We start from the raw sequence: 17,769 nt of genomic DNA on the forward strand, positions 1-17,769 counted from the left end.
CAGCCGTGCCAGCCCGGACCTGAGGACTCCAAAGGAGGGTGAGTGGTGCTGTGCACCGAGACTTGACATCCTCATCGCTGACAGTGTTTGCCACATTGTCTGCATTACCTGTCCATGAATTTCCTATTGTAGCTATTGTGGCTACACTCACTACCATATACCGTTACTCCGGATACACCCAAACTAATTGTGACTTTTCATTCTGGACATTTCTTGTGGATTTTTCATTGAAATATCCCTATGAATTATATGGACTGAGAACGTTTTCTCCTGATATATGCAGCAGATATTTAATTAATGATTTTTCTTTGGTGCTACTTACCCATCATATTTATTTCATTTTAATCCTACTATATTCTGTATTTTTTATTATATCTATTTTTTACCCAGTATATTCCATTCGCCTTTAGCAAGGGCCCTGCTGGGCGATTGGTCATATATATCCTTTTTATATAATAAAGACCATTTCTTGGATCCCATCTCCACTAGTCTTTTCCTTCTTCTCTCCCCTGTGCTTTTGAGGACTGGTTCACATAAATATTTTATATTTATAATTTCTACATCCACATTACTTGGCTACATGTATCAGGGCAGCTCACACAAACCCTGCATAGAGTGCCCACAAAGGATGCCAACAATCTTCAAAGTACAATCCATCACCAGCAAGTTGGCACAATAAGGGAAATAGCACCAAACCATCAGGGCCAATCAAAAATCATATTAAAATGCACTGTCAGCAGGCTTTTAGGGTATAACATAAGGGCAGGGCTGTATAGGGCTTTTAACACTGAATCCATATATACCCCTCATTACTTAATTGACTCCTCCAGAACTGTACAGATTTAGGATCAAAAGACCTATGCAATCACACCCTTACTATACCCCAGGTACACTGTCAGCAGGTTAAACCAGGGGATAAAGGCTTAGAGGCCTTCCATCTACTCTGAGCAGGACCTGTACTTCACATGTCTTTTTGGGTTGTTGCCATTGGTATCCCAGAACATGACTGAGGTGAGGGACATGAAAATGAGTCATCTCACTGAAGGGGAAGGTAGTACTGTAGCCTTAAATGTTTATTACCAGTAAAAGCAATGGAGAAGACAAAGCTGTAACAATGGTGTTAGCTTGCAACATGATAGGAGTGCCATCACTGCCCATTCAGTCAGGGAGATCACCGGTCCTACCTCCACACCCTTGTCCACTGTGACCTTACCTGCATTTCCTACTACAGTACCTACCTTCATACCCTAATTGCTTCCTATCATTGTCATCCTCTCACTTTTCCCTCCATTGGCATTTATGCTGGCCGCTCTCTAAAACCCTCAAACCTTCAAAGAAGTGATACATTTCAGGTATGTTCACACGTGCATGAAATAACTTTCCTCCTCAAAAATCTCAATTGGTATCTCTGACATGCCTGATACCTATCTGTTTGCCTTTTCTGTCCACTATTCTTCACAGTGAGAACAGTACAGGATGATAGGAATGTATTCATATTAATGGTGGATCGAGACACATCATAAAGCATGTGTTTTGAATTATCTAGGCATGGGCCCAAATGGAAACATAAGGGAATGATTTATACAGACAGTCTAGAGACGGCACAAATTAGCTCTCCATGGGGAGGAGGGTACATAAAAAGACAATCCGTGGTACCAGAGGAAAAATTCTACCAAAAAGGCAAAAACATCTCTCTTGCGACACCAATCTAACAGAAAACAAAAAAACCTTTAGAGATTTCATTACCTTAGCAAGATATAAAATGTTACAAACTGAGAAAACTTTATTTGAATTGAGCATTAAAAGTCCAGCAACATTTGAACTGTGAAAACTTCTTCCCAGAGTTAAGATCTCAGGGACCGCTGCTACAGGAGTGTACTGCAAACTCATTTCTATGGGCCTCTGCATACATACATGAAAGCATTTTTATTAAACCCAGAGAACCACCTTAACACATATCCGATATAATATATTTAGGTCAAATAGTAGTAGTAGTGTAAATGAAGTGGTTATAACTAAGACACATCTGTTTTGCTGTTAGTAAAAAAGCATAGTACTTATCTAATAAGCAGAAAGAAACATTTTAAGATCATATACAACCCCTGTAAAGCTGGTAATGCATTACATAACTGCCAGCCAAATTTGACTGACATACACATGCATAAGTGTGTATGTACACTGCTCAAAAAAAAATAAAGGGATCACTTAAACAACACAATGTAACTCCAAGTCAATCACACTTCTGTGAAATCACACTGTCCACTCAGGAAGCAACACTGATTGACAATCAATTTCACATGCTGTTGTGCAAATGGAACAGACAACAGGTGGAAATTACAGGCAATTAGCAAGACACCCCCAATAAAGGAGTGGTTCTGCATGTGGTGACCACAGACCACTTCTCAGTTCCTATGCTTCCTGGCTTATGTTTTGGTCACTTTTGTATGCTGGCGGTGCTTTCACTCTAGTGGTAGCATGAGCTGGAGTCTACATTCCACACAAGTGGCTCAGGTAGTGCAGCTCATCCAGGATGGCACATCAGTGCGAGATGTGGCAAGAAGATTTGCTGTGTCTGTCAGCGTAGTGTCCAGAGCATGGAAGCGCTACCAGGAGACAAGCCAGTACATCAGGAGACTTGAAGGAGGCCGTAGGAGGGCAACAACCCAGCAGCAGGACCGCTACCTCCGCATTTTTACAAGGAGGAGCAGGAGGAACACTGCCAGAGTCCTGCAAAATGACCTCCAGCAGGCCACAAATGTGCATGTGTCCACTCAAATGGTCAGAGACAGACTCCATGAGGGTGGTATGAGGGCCCGACATCCACAGGTGGGGGTTGTGTTTACAGCCCAACACTGTGCAGGACGTTTGGCATTTGACAGAGAACACCAAGATTGGCAAATTTGCCACTGGTGCCCTGTGCTCTTCACAGATGAAAGCAGGTTCACACTGAGCACATGTGACAGACATGACAGAGCCTGGAGATGCCGTGGAGAACATTCTGCTGCCTTCAACATCCTCCAGCATGACCGGTTTAGCGGTGGGTCAATAATAGTGTGGGGTGGCATTTCTTTTGAAGCCGCACAGCCCTCCATGTGCTTGCCAGAGGTAGTCTGACTGCCATTAGGTACTGAGATGAGATCCTCAGACCCCTTGTGAGACCATATACTGGTGTGGTTGGCCCTGGGTTCCTCCTAATGCAATACAATGCTAGACTTCATGTGGCTGGAGTGTGTCAGCAGTTCCTGCAAGAGGAAGGCATTGATGCTATGGACTGAACCGCCCCTTCCCCAGACCTGAATCCGATTGAGCACATCTGAGACTTCATGTCTCGCTCAATCCACCAACGCCATGTTGCACCACAGACTGTTCAGGAGTTGGCGGATGCTTTAGTCCAGGTCTAGGAGGACATCCCTCAGGAGACCTTCCGCCACCTCATCAGGAGCATGCCCAGGCATTGTGGAGAGGTCATACGGGCACGTGGAGGCCACACACACTACTGAGCCTCATTTTGACTTGGTTTTAAGGACATTATATCAAAGTTGGATCAGCCTGTAGTGTGGTTTTCCCCTTTGATTTTGAGTGTGACTCCATATCCAGACCAACAGGGGTTGATAAATTTGATTTCCATTGATAATTTTTGTGTGATTTTGTTGTCAGCACATTCAACTATGTAAAGACAAAAGTATTTCATTCGATTAGTTCATTCTTTCAGATCTAGGATGTGTTATCTTAGTGTTCCCTTTATTTTTTTTGAGCAGTGTACATCTATTGTTATCAGTGTTTTCCAACCAGGGTGCCTCCAGCTGTATAGGCTGTTTGGGCATGCTGGGATTTGTAGTTTTGCAATATCTGGGGGCATCTTGATTGAGAAACACTGATTTATGCATGTGTGTGTGTGTATATATCAATTTTTCGCAACCAGGGTGCCTCTAGCTGTTGGAATACTACAAATCCCAGCATGCTGAGAGTTGTAGTTTTGCAACAGCTGGATACACTGTGGTTGGGAAATATATATATATTATTTTCTTTCCTATGATACACACACACACACACACACACACACACATGCACAGTAGTGTATTTCAGGGGGTGTAATCCAAACTTCTCTCTCCGGCGTGTCCAACTATCTGGCGTCATATATGTGAGAATATTGGTTTATGTATCGTGGTTTTTATTTAGGAACAATATAGCGGTATTGTGTGTCTAGCAAATATTGTGTGTCTACAGGGACATAGAGGCTTCCGTTTCTACGCAGTGCACTTTTCGGTAAAAGTGACACATACTGTATTTATTCTGTAGGTCCATATGGTTACAAGGATACCCAATTTATGTAGGTTTTATTTAACTATACTAATTTTTTTTAAAATACAACTACATGCACATATATTAACCCTATAACTTTTTAATTTTCCGTATATGGGGATGTATGAGGGCTAATTTTTTTTGCGCTGTGGTCTGTAGTTTTTATTGGTAAAATTTTTGTTTCGATGGAACTTTTTATTAGCTTTTTATACATTTTTTTAAAGGTATACAAAATGGCCAAAAATACAAAATTTTGGACTTTGGAATTTTTTTTTTTATGTATACGCCATTGACCGTGTGGTTTAATTAGCATATTTTTATAGTTCGGACATTTATGCACGCGGCAATACTACATATGCTTATGTTTATTTTTGTTTACATATGTTTTTTTAATGGGAAATAGGGGGTTGATTTAAACTTTTATTAGGGAAGAGGTTAAATCACATTTATTAACAATATAATTTTTTTTACAAAATTTTTTAGTCCCCATAGTGGACTATTACATACAATCTTCTGATTGCATACACTGTTCAATGCTATCCCATAGTATAGATCAGTGTTATCGGCGCTCTGCTGATCCAGCCGATTTCACCGCGGCAGTCCCAAACAGCTTGACTGAGCTGCCGGGAACAGTTTTACTTTCACATTAGAGGCGGCAGCTCAGCAGGGGAGTGGGCGCAGGGCATACAACCTACATACTTAAGAGGTTAATAAACTTGCAACACTCTTGGCATGTTACATCCTGAATTAACTAAATGTGACTGACATGTTCGGCTTTTGGGGCCCCACTTAAAATTTTGCCCAGGGCCACATTAAGTCTAAAACCGGCCCTGCTTGCAGCAGAAATTCTGCTGTGTGAATGGAACAGCATTTCCCATTGAAGTGTATTGGCTTTACATGCATGCAAAATTTTCATGCAGAATTCAGTGCAGAAATTCTGCTGTGTGAAACCGGTCTCTGGGGACAGCAATGTCCATGTGGTCCTAGCGCACTAGGACCTGGGCACACTCTGAATCTCTGGACGAATTTTGTATAGTTAAAAATTCCAAAGTGTGAACTCAGCCTTAGAGTTCCAAAAATGTTTTTAACTGCTTATGCGGCAATACGTTACCATTTAGAAGTCTGGAAAACTCAATGATAACAGTGAAAATGTCTTTCAGCTTCTTCAGAAATAAAATAATTATCGCAACAACATTCTGTAGTAATTTTACTATTGTGGAAATGTTACTTTTGGCTTTTTAAGAGAGCATGCAAACTCTCTTAAATATACTACTATCAGTTGCCGAAACTCCTCTACTTGTTTAGAACTTTGCCGATTGCCATCCCAAAATCCTTTTTTGCCTCCCTAGACAAGTCACTTTTTAAGTACGTTTGGGCAGGCAAAAAACCCAGGATTGCCAGGAAACTTTTGATGTCCAATGTTTCTGCTGGCGCTTTAGGCTTCTGCCATATTGAGGACTACTATAAAGCCTGCATCTTAGACCAGCTCCAACATTGGTGGTCAAACAATAGATCCAAACTTTGGATTGGGGTCGAAGCAGCCTCTTCACGCTCAATTCCTCTTAAGTCATCTTTTTGATGATCGGCGTACCATTCACTTTCCCCACTTCAGAGTGAAGTACGATCTACCCCATGCAGATTTCTACAAGGGGCTTCAGATCAGGAGTTTGTTGACACCAGATTTTTTCCATGACTCTCATACCACCACGCATTCTAGCCTTTTTCCAACAATCGTCCTCCAACAAGAAAGGAATTGCTCAATTTTATGATCTACTTAGCGACCGTTGTGACAAGGCTAGACAACCCTTTATGGACAAATGGGAAAAAGACTTGGGGGAAACCTTCACTGTTGACCAGTGGCTTAGCGCACTGGAGAGCTCCCGCACACTATTACGCTCAACCAACCATAGAGAGGCGATTCTGAAGACCATCTACAGATGGTATTTCACACCCTCCAGGCTCCACTATCTTAACCCGACCTGTACTGACCTCTGTTGGAGAGGGTGTGGTCATAGGGGGACCCTCCTTCATGTTCTGTGAGACTGCCCGAAACTAAGGCCTCTATGGCAGGGGACACAGCTCCTTGTACAAACCTCCTGGGTGTTCCCTTTACCCTACAGCCTAGCTTGGCTTTATTACTAATCAATGTGGATCGATTGCCGGGGGGACTCCGTTCGCCCATTGCCCATATCCTCATGTCGGCTAAACTCCTTATAACTAGAAAATGGCGATCCCAAGAAGTACCCACGCGGATCAAAGTGGTCAATTTGGTGAACCTCATGTGTGGCTATGAGAGATCCTTTACGTTCACCCACTCCCATTATCCCTCTTTTTTGAAACGCTGGGGACGGTGGCTTGCAACCCCCGACTGCCTATATCTAGGGGCGGAGTACGCCTTTAAAGACAATAAGACAGTGCAGCTTCTCTTTTCTCTCTTGTCCCCTAAAGCTTTAGTAATGCAAACCACAAAAATGTGGAACGTCATCAATGATGTTTCTATTATTTAGCCTGTGTTGAACTGATATTTCAGGCTACAGCTGCCTTTACTTTACATCCGTGTTCCTATGAGTAAAGCTGCATCATGCAGAGCGTATAGTTTTAAAACGAGTAGAAAAGTATACAAGTCATACTTGGAAAGCCAAGGAAGTAGACAGAACCTACTCATAAATCAGAATTGTTTCTACAGAACTTTAAATGTTCCAAGCATGAAACTTTTATGCCTTTTTCAGACTGAATAGCAATGTTATACTTCACATAATAATATTTATTTATTCTGCATACAACATTCAAGAGATGAACAATAGATTCCTATGAAAGTTAGTCACTGGAGGAGCAGTGGATGCCTAGCTATTGGCACAGTGTAAAGGAGGTAACAGCAATAGATTTCTTTACTCTCTTGTTGCCATCTTAGAGAAGGTGGAAAATAATGCAATGTCATATGCATAATAAGAATCCTCCCAAGTAAACTGGAATAAGGACTTTAAGGTAAGCACAGATTTTTTATTTTTTTATTTGGACTGTTCATTGGAAGGTGTATGTTGACCTAAACAACATCATGTACAAACACAAAGCTCTACACCATAGCGTCTCGGTAGAGCTCTGCTAAGTTATACACATTACAGTTCATCCATCCTGCAACCACAATGGGAAATAATACTTGAGTTCACAACCTGTCTATATCAGGTACAGGTTTTTCCAGAAAGAGGAGCCAGATGGTATTGTCTCAGATGACAATAAAGCAGGCAAAAAGGGATGACTGAGCATTCATGTCTCTACAGAGACAACTGTAAGTTATGGGTTATATAAATGCAGTGCCCCGGTACCCATACAACATATAAGAAGTTGTCATGTGGCTGAAAACCCTTTCCAAAATCTGTGTATGGAGTATTGTGAGCTCTGAAAGTGTAAGGGATGAATACTTGCATATGCTGTACAAGATGAGTGAAGTATTGGTCACATGACACACTCCCCAGCCAGCTTCTATGAAGAATTTTCCAGAAAGGCTATGAGAAGAATCCCTAGTCCAACATCCTTACCCCCAAAGGCTGGACCCAATAACCAGTTAAATGTTGTCAAAGTCTGGCTAAGGCCAGGGAAGAGTAAATATCTGTCCTAGCTCTACTCCTGCTAGGCAGACAAGTCAGACACAGTAAAGTATATACACCTAGTTAAAGTGTATGCTTTAGGATTGGTACAGTTCAAGCCTATACTATATTATGTTCAAGCCTGCTTCAAGCAAGTCTTAAGTCCTGTTCCAGTTGCATGTACCATCTCAATTAAGACAGACCTGGTCTGTGTGTGCAGTGATTATGGTAATGCAAGGAGTTTGGGGGATTTCACCCACAAGGTCATCTCCAGTCCACACTGTAAGCCAACCTTCTTCCTGTATCCTGTCTCTATCCCCAAGAAGGAGTATATGCTAGCAATAGGAAAAGGCCCTTACTGAACAAGACCCCCTCTGTATACAGTAATCTCTTTGTGGACCTACGGTCTGAGTTAGTGCTGTGTGGCTAACAGGACAGAGAAGTTTCTTCTGCGTATACCCTGCATGAGAGGCGTCTTGCTTCACTTCCATGAGGAAAGTACAAGTTTGTGTACCACAGTGAGCCAACCTGTATAGAAACTTTGCAGGGGAGAGTTTCCATTTCAATTGCTCCTGTATTATATCTGCAACTGTATTTTTTTAGTAATAACACTACCTATGCAAAACATATTAGAGACTTTCCATTCAGTATGTCTACCATTTAAAAACTCTTAAAGGAACAGTACCAACTCTTCACTTGTGTTCTTAAAAGGAAACTGACTGCAGGTTAGAAGAATCTATCCTGTTGATATTGGCTAATAGGTCAGAGGACACTTTACAAAGTACCTTTATAATCCATGCCATTTTTGTGTAACATAAATATTTAATAATATGCAAATTAAGGCGTTTGGTGCACTGGGTGTTACTTTACCCCTAGGTGCACTGATCCGCCTGCCCACTGCTGGTTATTGACTCAGCGCTCAGCGGCCAGAGACAGTCACAATCTGGAGATTGCAGAGTCCCCCTTTAATAAATGAGGTAACATACAAATTCGTATTACATAAATCCAGTGCTCAACAAAAAATTAACTTTTTACTTACTGATGGGTGTTGTGTCTGGAGGATCTGGTGGTGTGAAATTCTCTGTAAAGTTGACATTGCACATGTCTGCACTACAGCAACAAAAACGATAAGTCCCATTTTGGATGAGTGGTGGGTTGGTAGTGACCACACATTCTTCATGGTTACAATCATGTGGGTCACCTATATATGACCAGCAACCTGAAATAATTTGAGTAAAGTTAATGTCTTGCATAAACATGTCTATATGCTCCTAAAAAAATTATTTATTGTACAATCCCTAAAACTGCTTTGGCTAGGCCATATTACAGTATATTTTTAGAACTTTTAATAGAGGCACAACACCTGAACCTCCTGTGGTTCATCAGAACTGGAGTGTGGGCGCTGTCAGTTTCTGTGGTGGGTTAAAGGGGTACTCCAGTGTTTTTTTCAAATTAACTGGTGTTAGAAAGTAAAAAAATTTGGGAAATACAACTATTAAAAAATCTTAATCCTTCCAATACTTATCAGCTATTGTATGCTACAGAGGAAGTTGTATATTTCATTTCTGTCTGACCACAGTGCTCTCTGCTGACCACTCTGTCCATGTCAGGAACTGTCCAGAGCAGGAACAAATCCCCATAGCAAACCTATGCTGCTCTGGACAGTTCCTGACATGGACAGAGGGGTCAGCAGACAGCACTGTGGTCAGACAGAAAACACATTCAAAAAGAAAAGAAAGCCCTCTATAGTATCCAGCAGCTGATAAATACTGGATGGATTAAGATTTTTAAATAGAAGTAATTTACAAATCTGTTTAACTTTCTGACACCAGTTAATAATAAATAAATTTAAAAAATCCAATTTCTACAGGAATACCCTTTTTAAAACTAATTTCATGCAGTTGTATTTCAGTTAGTATTTTGCATCAGTAAGCCAGTGAGGTCAGATCCAAAATGCCAGAGATACAAATCTGTCCATTATAGTTTTTCTCTATGTAGCTTCTATGCTTAGTGGCCTAACTCTGGATGTGATGAACTGCGGGAGGGCACAAATCCCAGTTCACTCCCCCATCATAATAAACCACATCCTGTCTTTATTTTTTTTTATAATTTTTTTATTTTCTATCTTGATATTGTGCTGTATTTTCTGCTCCGACTCAGTCAGCTCCACAGACTGGGAAGGGTCGTTCCTCAGCAGGCGTGACATCATCTGAAGCCCTGCTGGAGAGAATTTCCTGCCCTCTCTCTGCTATGCTGCTCTGAACATACAGACTAGAGCAGTTCAGTGTGTCATAAGCTGTGATTGGCTGAGACCACACACACACCCCCTGCTCCGAACTCTAACTGAACTCTACAGTGTGCTCAGATTTGCTCAGCAGCTGCAAAAGGGAGCAGCAATATCCTGCACAGTGGCTGGCATTCATCATTGTAGGTGCGAGTGAAGCATTTTTCTACACCTTTTTTGTGTGCTGGTAATGTGCAGGAGATCCACATTTATTATATGGTCACAGAGTATTTGATACATTTTGTGCAGGTCACATTTTCTGAAATTTCTCTCTTCACATACAGCAAAAAGCTACACCATGTCTGGGCTTTTGTAGTTTTAGAGACTTTTCAGTGGCTTTGTACCTTTTTTGCACCTTTTCACAAAAAGGTGCAGTTCATAAAACCCTTCTATATCATGTGCATTGCCAAAATCAGTGGATTGCAACTCAAAATCAGCAGAAATCAGTAAACCAAAAGGCGCAAAAAAATTGCTAATAAACCCTGCTTGTGCCTTTTTTGTGCCTTTTGTAGACACAAAAAATGGTCTAAAGACAATGATAAATGTCGGGCAATGTTTAGCACAATTTTTAGCACTAGGCACTGAAGGCATCATCACTCTACAGCAATGTTTCCCAAGCAGGGTGCCTCCAGCTGTTGCAAAACTACAACTTTCAGCCTTTGACTGTCCAGGCTTGCTGTTGGGATTTGTAGTTGTGCAACAGCTGAAGTCATCCTGGTTGGGAAACCTTGCTCTACAGTCTAGCTCAGCTCAAAGGGAAAGGGAGCAGAATATTCAGCTCTATACACTCTATACACTGTTCTGAGCTGAGGTCCCACCTGCATTTCCTGACTTTTGTCTCTGCCAGGCTGCTGCATGAGACAATCTGTTTGCAGGACCAGAAGGAATTTTATTAAGAATTTTATAAGTAGTATATTAGCAAAGTAATTCAAAAGGGCTAATTTATAACATGTTAAGTTTCATTGGTAACAGGTATTTTGTAAAGAGCTTTTGGGATCCTTTTACAAAAAGAGCCAGCTAGCAGAGAATGGTAGAAAGTGTGTCAGAGTGATTTCACCAAACACTGTGCAGTGTCTGCTGCAGCCAACCACTGGTCTCAGAGGTCCAATGCATGTCCTTTTGCATGTGACCGCTGAGGTCAGCGATTGACTGCAGCATCTGTACATAGTGTATGGCTCTGCAGCCAATCACTGCACTGCACTGTACCATTGCCAATAAGCCCATTGCAGCAGCAGCACAGGAGTGGAAAATTGCTAACAAGACAAGTTTTTAATAACATTTAGAAATGTTAAATACATAATAATAAAGGGGTATTCCAGCCTTAGACATCATATCCCCTATCCAAAGGATAGAGGATAAGATGTCTGCTCTCAGGGGTCCCGCCGATAGGACCCCTCGATCTCTGTGCAGCCTGCATTCTGTGCCAGGTGCTGCCCCGAGACGTGATGTCACGGCCACTCCCCTTTCATTCATGTCTATGGGAGGGGATCCTTTGGATCGGGGATAAGATGTCAAAGGCCGGAATACCCCTTTAAGTATATAAATGCAGATCTGAATGAAGCTTTGTACTGTTTGTATTTAGTTCTAAGTTAATAATTCCATTTTACTTGCCTTGTTTGACAAGATTGATTTCACCATCTCTTGTTTTTTCCCATAATCCAAAGCAGGTACTGCCCTTAGAACATTCCACTGTGCCGTTCTCTGGGGATATTTGGCTTTCACTGACCCCATGGTCCATATGATTAGGATCTTTGTAGGCACACAAACGCTCTTCATTCTGAGCCGCTAAAAGAAAAGAATGAGAGAGGGGGTCAAAGAGGAATTTTGGTTTCAAAATGTTTTATTTAAATAATAATAATAATATCAACCTAGACATATAACATACTAATATAGTCCTATCAAAAATTATATTGGCTTTAGCATGCTTTAGCGTGATTCAAATGTGACAGGAAGTTGTGTAGTCCTTTTATTTTGAGCGTGATATTGACTGATTCTCCCTATCATATATACAAATTAAAGGGGTTGTCCAGGAGTAGAAAAACAGAGATAATTTGTAATGTCCCAGTACAGGTACATGGTCCTATACTACCTGTAGGTCCTGTCCGGTTGAGTCGCTCAGTGACCTGGGGGCTCCCCTGTAGGGTCTCCCTTTGCTTTCTCCCTGTTGTTTTATATGGTGTATGTATCCCTTTAATGCATAGACAGGATCCCTATGTATAGATAGTCTACAGGACTTGTGGGAGGTCTCAAGGACCTGTGAGTAAGCCTGTCAGATGTTATGTTATGCAGTCACATGATCTGTTGTCACATGTATTCCCAGAGAGGACCAGCTTTAACCTATGACCCACAGCTTGACCAATAGGCTTTAGTCCAGCCCCACTATAAAAAGAGGCGGCCATTGCAATTAGCTCTCTTCCCTCAGACTCTTCTAAGAGTAACATCTAAATCTTTGCTGAGGCAGCAGCTACCAGAGATCTCAGGACAAGTGTTCAGCGTCTGGAAGGCCACAAAGCTAAAGTCTATACAGTAAGTCTCAAGTCTATGTCTGCTCTCACTACAAATAGTCAAGTCCTGCACACAGTCAAGTCAAGTCTAATTACAAGTCAAGTTTATTACAAGTATTGGTCCAGCAAGCTGGGAGGTCCTCTCGGTCCTGGCCACCTCTCTGGGAAATCTGGTCTTAGCTTTGAAGATAATTACATCTGTCTTCTACTCAGTAAAGCCTCCATTTGACCTGAACTGGTTGTGGACTCTTTATTCACTACTAGCCCGCGGGATAAGGGAGAAGCCGGGCGTGTGGTGTACCGGAACCCGAAAATCACACTGGTGTCACGAACACATAGGGATTAATACCATCTGACTCCCGGGGTTATTAAAATCTGATCCCACCACTCACACTGCAACACCCGTGGTCCCGCCATTTACACCGGTTATTACCACAAATGTCTTTCAAAAACAGCTCCATGTCTGTCCCCAGGTTGTGTGTGGTATTGCATCTTGGCTCCATTCACTTCAACAGAACAGAACTGCAGAACCACACCCAACCTGGAGACAGACCTGGAGTGTTTTTATTTTATTTTTTTCTAAAGAAATTAGCTTTGTTTTTCTATACCTAGACAACCCCTTTAATCTTTTGACTCACTAAGCAATAGTCTTCTGTGATATGAGATGCTTTGCAATAACTCTGGGCAAAGAACTGACAGGATTTCTGTGGGAGGGGAGTAGGCAGGTTGGGAGGGCTGTGATGAAGAGTTGAGGAAAAGCAATGGATTCTGGGTATTGCAGTAGTAAGGAACTGCTCAATCACGAAGCACAATCAGGAAGTACAGAACTAAGACCCCCCAAAACAAATGTTTATTGGTTTAAAACTGGGGAAGACAGATAAGCAATGCTATATGCCTCTGCAGCATTTGTATTTATTTATCTTTTACCTTCTGTTGGAGTAGAATATAAAGGTGTAGACAATAAGATAAGCATTCTCCATGGAGATCTTGTAGTGGCTGCCCACGTGAAATGTAAGCCCTCATTAGATATCAGGCACTGGTACTAATGGCACTGCTAGCTAGTAATCGGGGGAAATAGATAATATAAAGCAGCAACTTTACATGGAAGATGACAGGTGACATTTTTAGGCAAGCAAGCATTTGGCATTGAGAAGATTTGGTTTAAGCAACCAAACAGTATTTTGTTTGCAAATATCTTAAGTTTTTGAAATGATTTATAGTGGGTGTGAACTAGCCAATAATTCATGTAAGAGAGAAGAAAACTCTTCATGTAAGATTTAAAAAATAAAGAAATGTTGTGACTTTTTTGCTTTCACACCACTTTTTTTATTTTTAGAACTCCTAGAAGGATGAAGTCAAATTTATGTAGTGGTAGATGATTTATCAAATGTGATAATTTTAAATTGCTGTCTCGCTACAGCCAGGACCACACTTTGAAACTTACTTAAAGGGGTATTCCGCCCCTAGACATCTTATCCCCTATCCAAAGGATAGGGGATAAAATGTCTGATCGCGGGGGGTGCGGCCACTGGGACCCCTCACGATCTCTGCCCCCCACCGGCATTCTGAACATTAATGTTTAGAATATTGCTTCAGACATCTGTGGTCGTGATGTCATGCCCCCTCCATATATATCTATGGGAGGGACGTGATGGCTGAGGTTGAGCGAGAAGATATGAATGGAGGGGGCATGACATCACGACCATGGCCGCCTGAAACCAGTGTTATGAACATAAATGTTTAGAATGCCAGGGTGCTGGGCTGGAGATCGCAGGGGATCCTAGGTGTCTAGGGGCTGAGTACCCCTTTAACCATTTAGCTGAAGAACATGTGCCATTTTGTTAAATTTTAGTGCAGGTACACATGATGTATAAGGGGCAAAAAAGTATAAAAAAAACAAAAACACTTCAAATACACAAACAATGATAAATTATTCCCAAAGATGTTACAGTACCCCTTCTCTTGACTACTGTACTTTCTCTGACCGCTAGCATATGGCACATGTAAACAATATGACCCAAGACAAAACTATGTAAACCCTACTTTAATTTCTACTTTATTAAGTGCAAAAATACACATGGCTATCATCTAAAAATATTCAATACTTGATGATTTATATGAAAGTAAGCCACAGTCAGACACCATACTGTGCGCAGAAAGTCACATGATGATATTTCACCCTCAGTGACAGATGTATCAGCTGGAATACTCAGCTGTTCCTACTACTATGACAGGTCACTACTCCAACATGAAAGACCTCAGGTCTAAAGCCTATTAAAATCATCTTTAATTGTAATTTGAAGTCAAATATTACATCTATCTGAACTGAAAGGATGCAGACCAAAGTAACTGAATACACCAAATGTAGTAACTTTTCCCAGCACGTTCAAGCAGTCGTGTTACACTTCTGCAGTGGATAAATAGACAAGATGTACTGTGCAAAACAAACAGAATCAGGCAAAAGTTCAAGTTAACAAAAAGGCACTACCCTATGTAGAGATGTTAGGAGATACAGTTCCTAGTAATACCAGCACGTGTACAAAATGAAGCTGAGATTTTCCTATATTTGAATATAGGTTAGTAGCATATTTTGTGCATATTTTGTTTTTGTTACCTTTTTCCACTAGGCAAGGTATTTATTTATTTTTTGTAGTTTTTGAAACCATGTGTATTTAAAAAGAATGAGAGGACTAATACTTCTCATTCCTGCTGTATCCACTACTGGCTTTAGCTCAAAAACTGCAGTCATAGGCCCTCATTTACTAAGCCAAACCCAACATTTTTTATCGGGTTTTGCGGACTTAATTTAGGCGTAGGCCTAAATGTCAGAAATCACTCGGAGAGTTTTAGAAAATCCTACTAAGGGGCATGGCTTCTCAGAAAATGGGCAGAACACAACATTTTCCCAAAACCCCAAATTTTTTATTTTATTTTTTGTCCAAAACCCGACAAAAAAGCGGAGAAGCGTGGATTGTGAAAACCCCATTGCCAAAGGCTGGTGTAAAAACAGGTAAAATGGTGAGGACTTTCCAAAGCATGGTTATTATGGCCAATATGCATAACTAAGGTAAACCCAAATTAGAAGACTTGTTCACTTAACTTGCCTTTCATCCTGATATATCTTCCTGAGTTTATAGTATATATGGACAAAACGGTGCAACCAAATATAAAGATATTTTCACTAAATGTGTATTTTAAAGGGGTACTCCGGTGAAAACCTTTTTTTTTTAAATCAACTGGTGCCAGAAAGTTAAACAGATTTGTAAATTACTTCTATTAAAAAAATCTTAATCCTTCCTGTACTTATTAGCTGCTGAATACTACAGTGGAAATTCTTTTCTTTTTGGAACACAGAGCTCTCTGCTGACATCATGACCACAGTGCTGTCTGCTGACATCTCTGTCCATTTTAAGAACTGTCCAGAGTAGGAGAAAATCCCCATAGCAAACATATGCTGCTCTGGACAGTTCCTAAAATGGACAGAGATGTCAGCAGAAAGTACTGAGCTCGTGATTCAGCAGAGAGCTCTGTGTTCCAAACAGAAAATAATTTCCTCTGTAGTATTCAGCAGCTAATAAGTACTTGAAGGATTAAGATTTTTTAATAGAAGTAATCTACAAATCTGTTTAACTTTCTGGCACCAGTTGATTTAAAAGAAAAAAGTTTTCCACCGGAGTACCCCTTTAAATGCTGTTGTCTTTGATGTTTACATTGTTTCATGGTAGTACTTTTTAAACATTATCTGTGGTCTATTAAATAGGTAGTTTAAAGGGGTATTCCAGTAAAAAGCTATTTTTTTTTATAGATATAGATATATATATCAACATGCTCCAGAAAGTTAAACAGATTTGTAAATTATCGTGCAAAAGAAGAGGAGCCAATGTCCGGCACTGCAAAGGGTACTATATTCGGATGCAGGATATAATGGGCAACTTGTGTGAGAACTGAATACAGGTGCAGGGTTGTGCTCAGGTTTAAAATATGCAGCAAATAATCCAACTTCTCAATCCAAGGATAATGATGAAAAACCGGCACTCACCCTTCTTCTCTTTAATTTTCTTTCTTTATTGCAAAATACTCACAGGTAAAAACGTAGATGGGGGAGAGGGATCGACAAGGGGGGGGGGGGTACACAAACAGACGACAGACTCTGTTTCACTCGGCTAGCAAGCTTCTTCATGGCCAGAAGAAGCTCGCTAGCCGAGTGAAACAGAGTCTGTAGCCTGTTTGTGTACCCCCCCTTGTCGATCCCTCTCCCCCATCTACGTTTTTACCTGTGAGTATTTTGCAATAAAGAAAGAAAATTAAAGAGAAGAAGGGTGAGTGCCGGTTTTTCTTCATTATCCTTGGATTGAGAAGTTAGATTTGTAAATTACTTTTATTAAAAAATCTTAATCCTTTCAGTACTTTTGACAATCTGAAGTTAAGGTTGATCTTTTCTGTCTGTGTACAGGAGATCCCGGGGGGTCCCAGAGATTAGACCCCACGTGATCTATAATTTATCCCCTATCCTTTCACTGCACTAATCCTTTAAGCCTGCTGACAGCAGGACCCAGCAGACTGGATAAAAGAAGATAACAGATAAACAGTACCACGGATAAGGGGTAGGTAAGTATCATTATAATGAGTGTAAGCCGCACTACCAACCAACAGGTTAGTGCGGGTAAACCTGATGACAATTTTCCTTTAATGAATGCTGTATAATATAAAAACTCTGCAACCTATAAGCACCTTCCAAACCTTCTCTAATACCATAAATTTGCATATCTTTCTACCCATTGAAGTCAATTGGTAGGAAAATCAGCCATAGGAAATCTGCAGCAAAATACGCACATGTGAATGTACTCTTTTATATGACCCTTAAAATGAGTTTTATAGTTTTAAGAATTATGTTTATTTTGCTTGTAATATTTACCTTTTGCTGTATGGCTACCTAACAACACAACTTGATTTCCCTTTTATATGACCTTCACTTGAATACATAAAAAATGCATGGGCATTGTCATATAAAGTTCTACCTGCTTCTATCCACAATACACAGGTTGCCCCCCCCCCCACCCCCTTTTATTAGAGAGAACAGGGCAGGACAAGGATT

General features: G+C 40.8%; 1 protein-coding gene across 1 annotated transcript in view; it reads right to left on the bottom strand.

Moving 5' to 3' along the window:
- Nucleotides 1-17,769, bottom strand: part of BMPR2 (bone morphogenetic protein receptor type 2) — a 187,838-nt gene that overhangs the window by 100,632 nt on the left and 69,437 nt on the right. Inside the window, exons 2-3 of the mRNA XM_056534226.1 lie at nucleotides 11,782-11,955; nucleotides 8,926-9,105 (exon numbers count right to left, since the gene is read on the bottom strand). Of these exons, the coding sequence (XP_056390201.1) occupies nucleotides 8,926-9,105; nucleotides 11,782-11,955 (354 nt within the window). The remainder of the gene's footprint in view (nucleotides 1-8,925; nucleotides 9,106-11,781; nucleotides 11,956-17,769) is intronic.

Source organism: Hyla sarda, chromosome 8 (genome assembly GCF_029499605.1).
Source record: "Hyla sarda isolate aHylSar1 chromosome 8, aHylSar1.hap1, whole genome shotgun sequence".
Lineage (NCBI taxonomy): Eukaryota > Metazoa > Chordata > Amphibia > Anura > Hylidae > Hyla > Hyla sarda.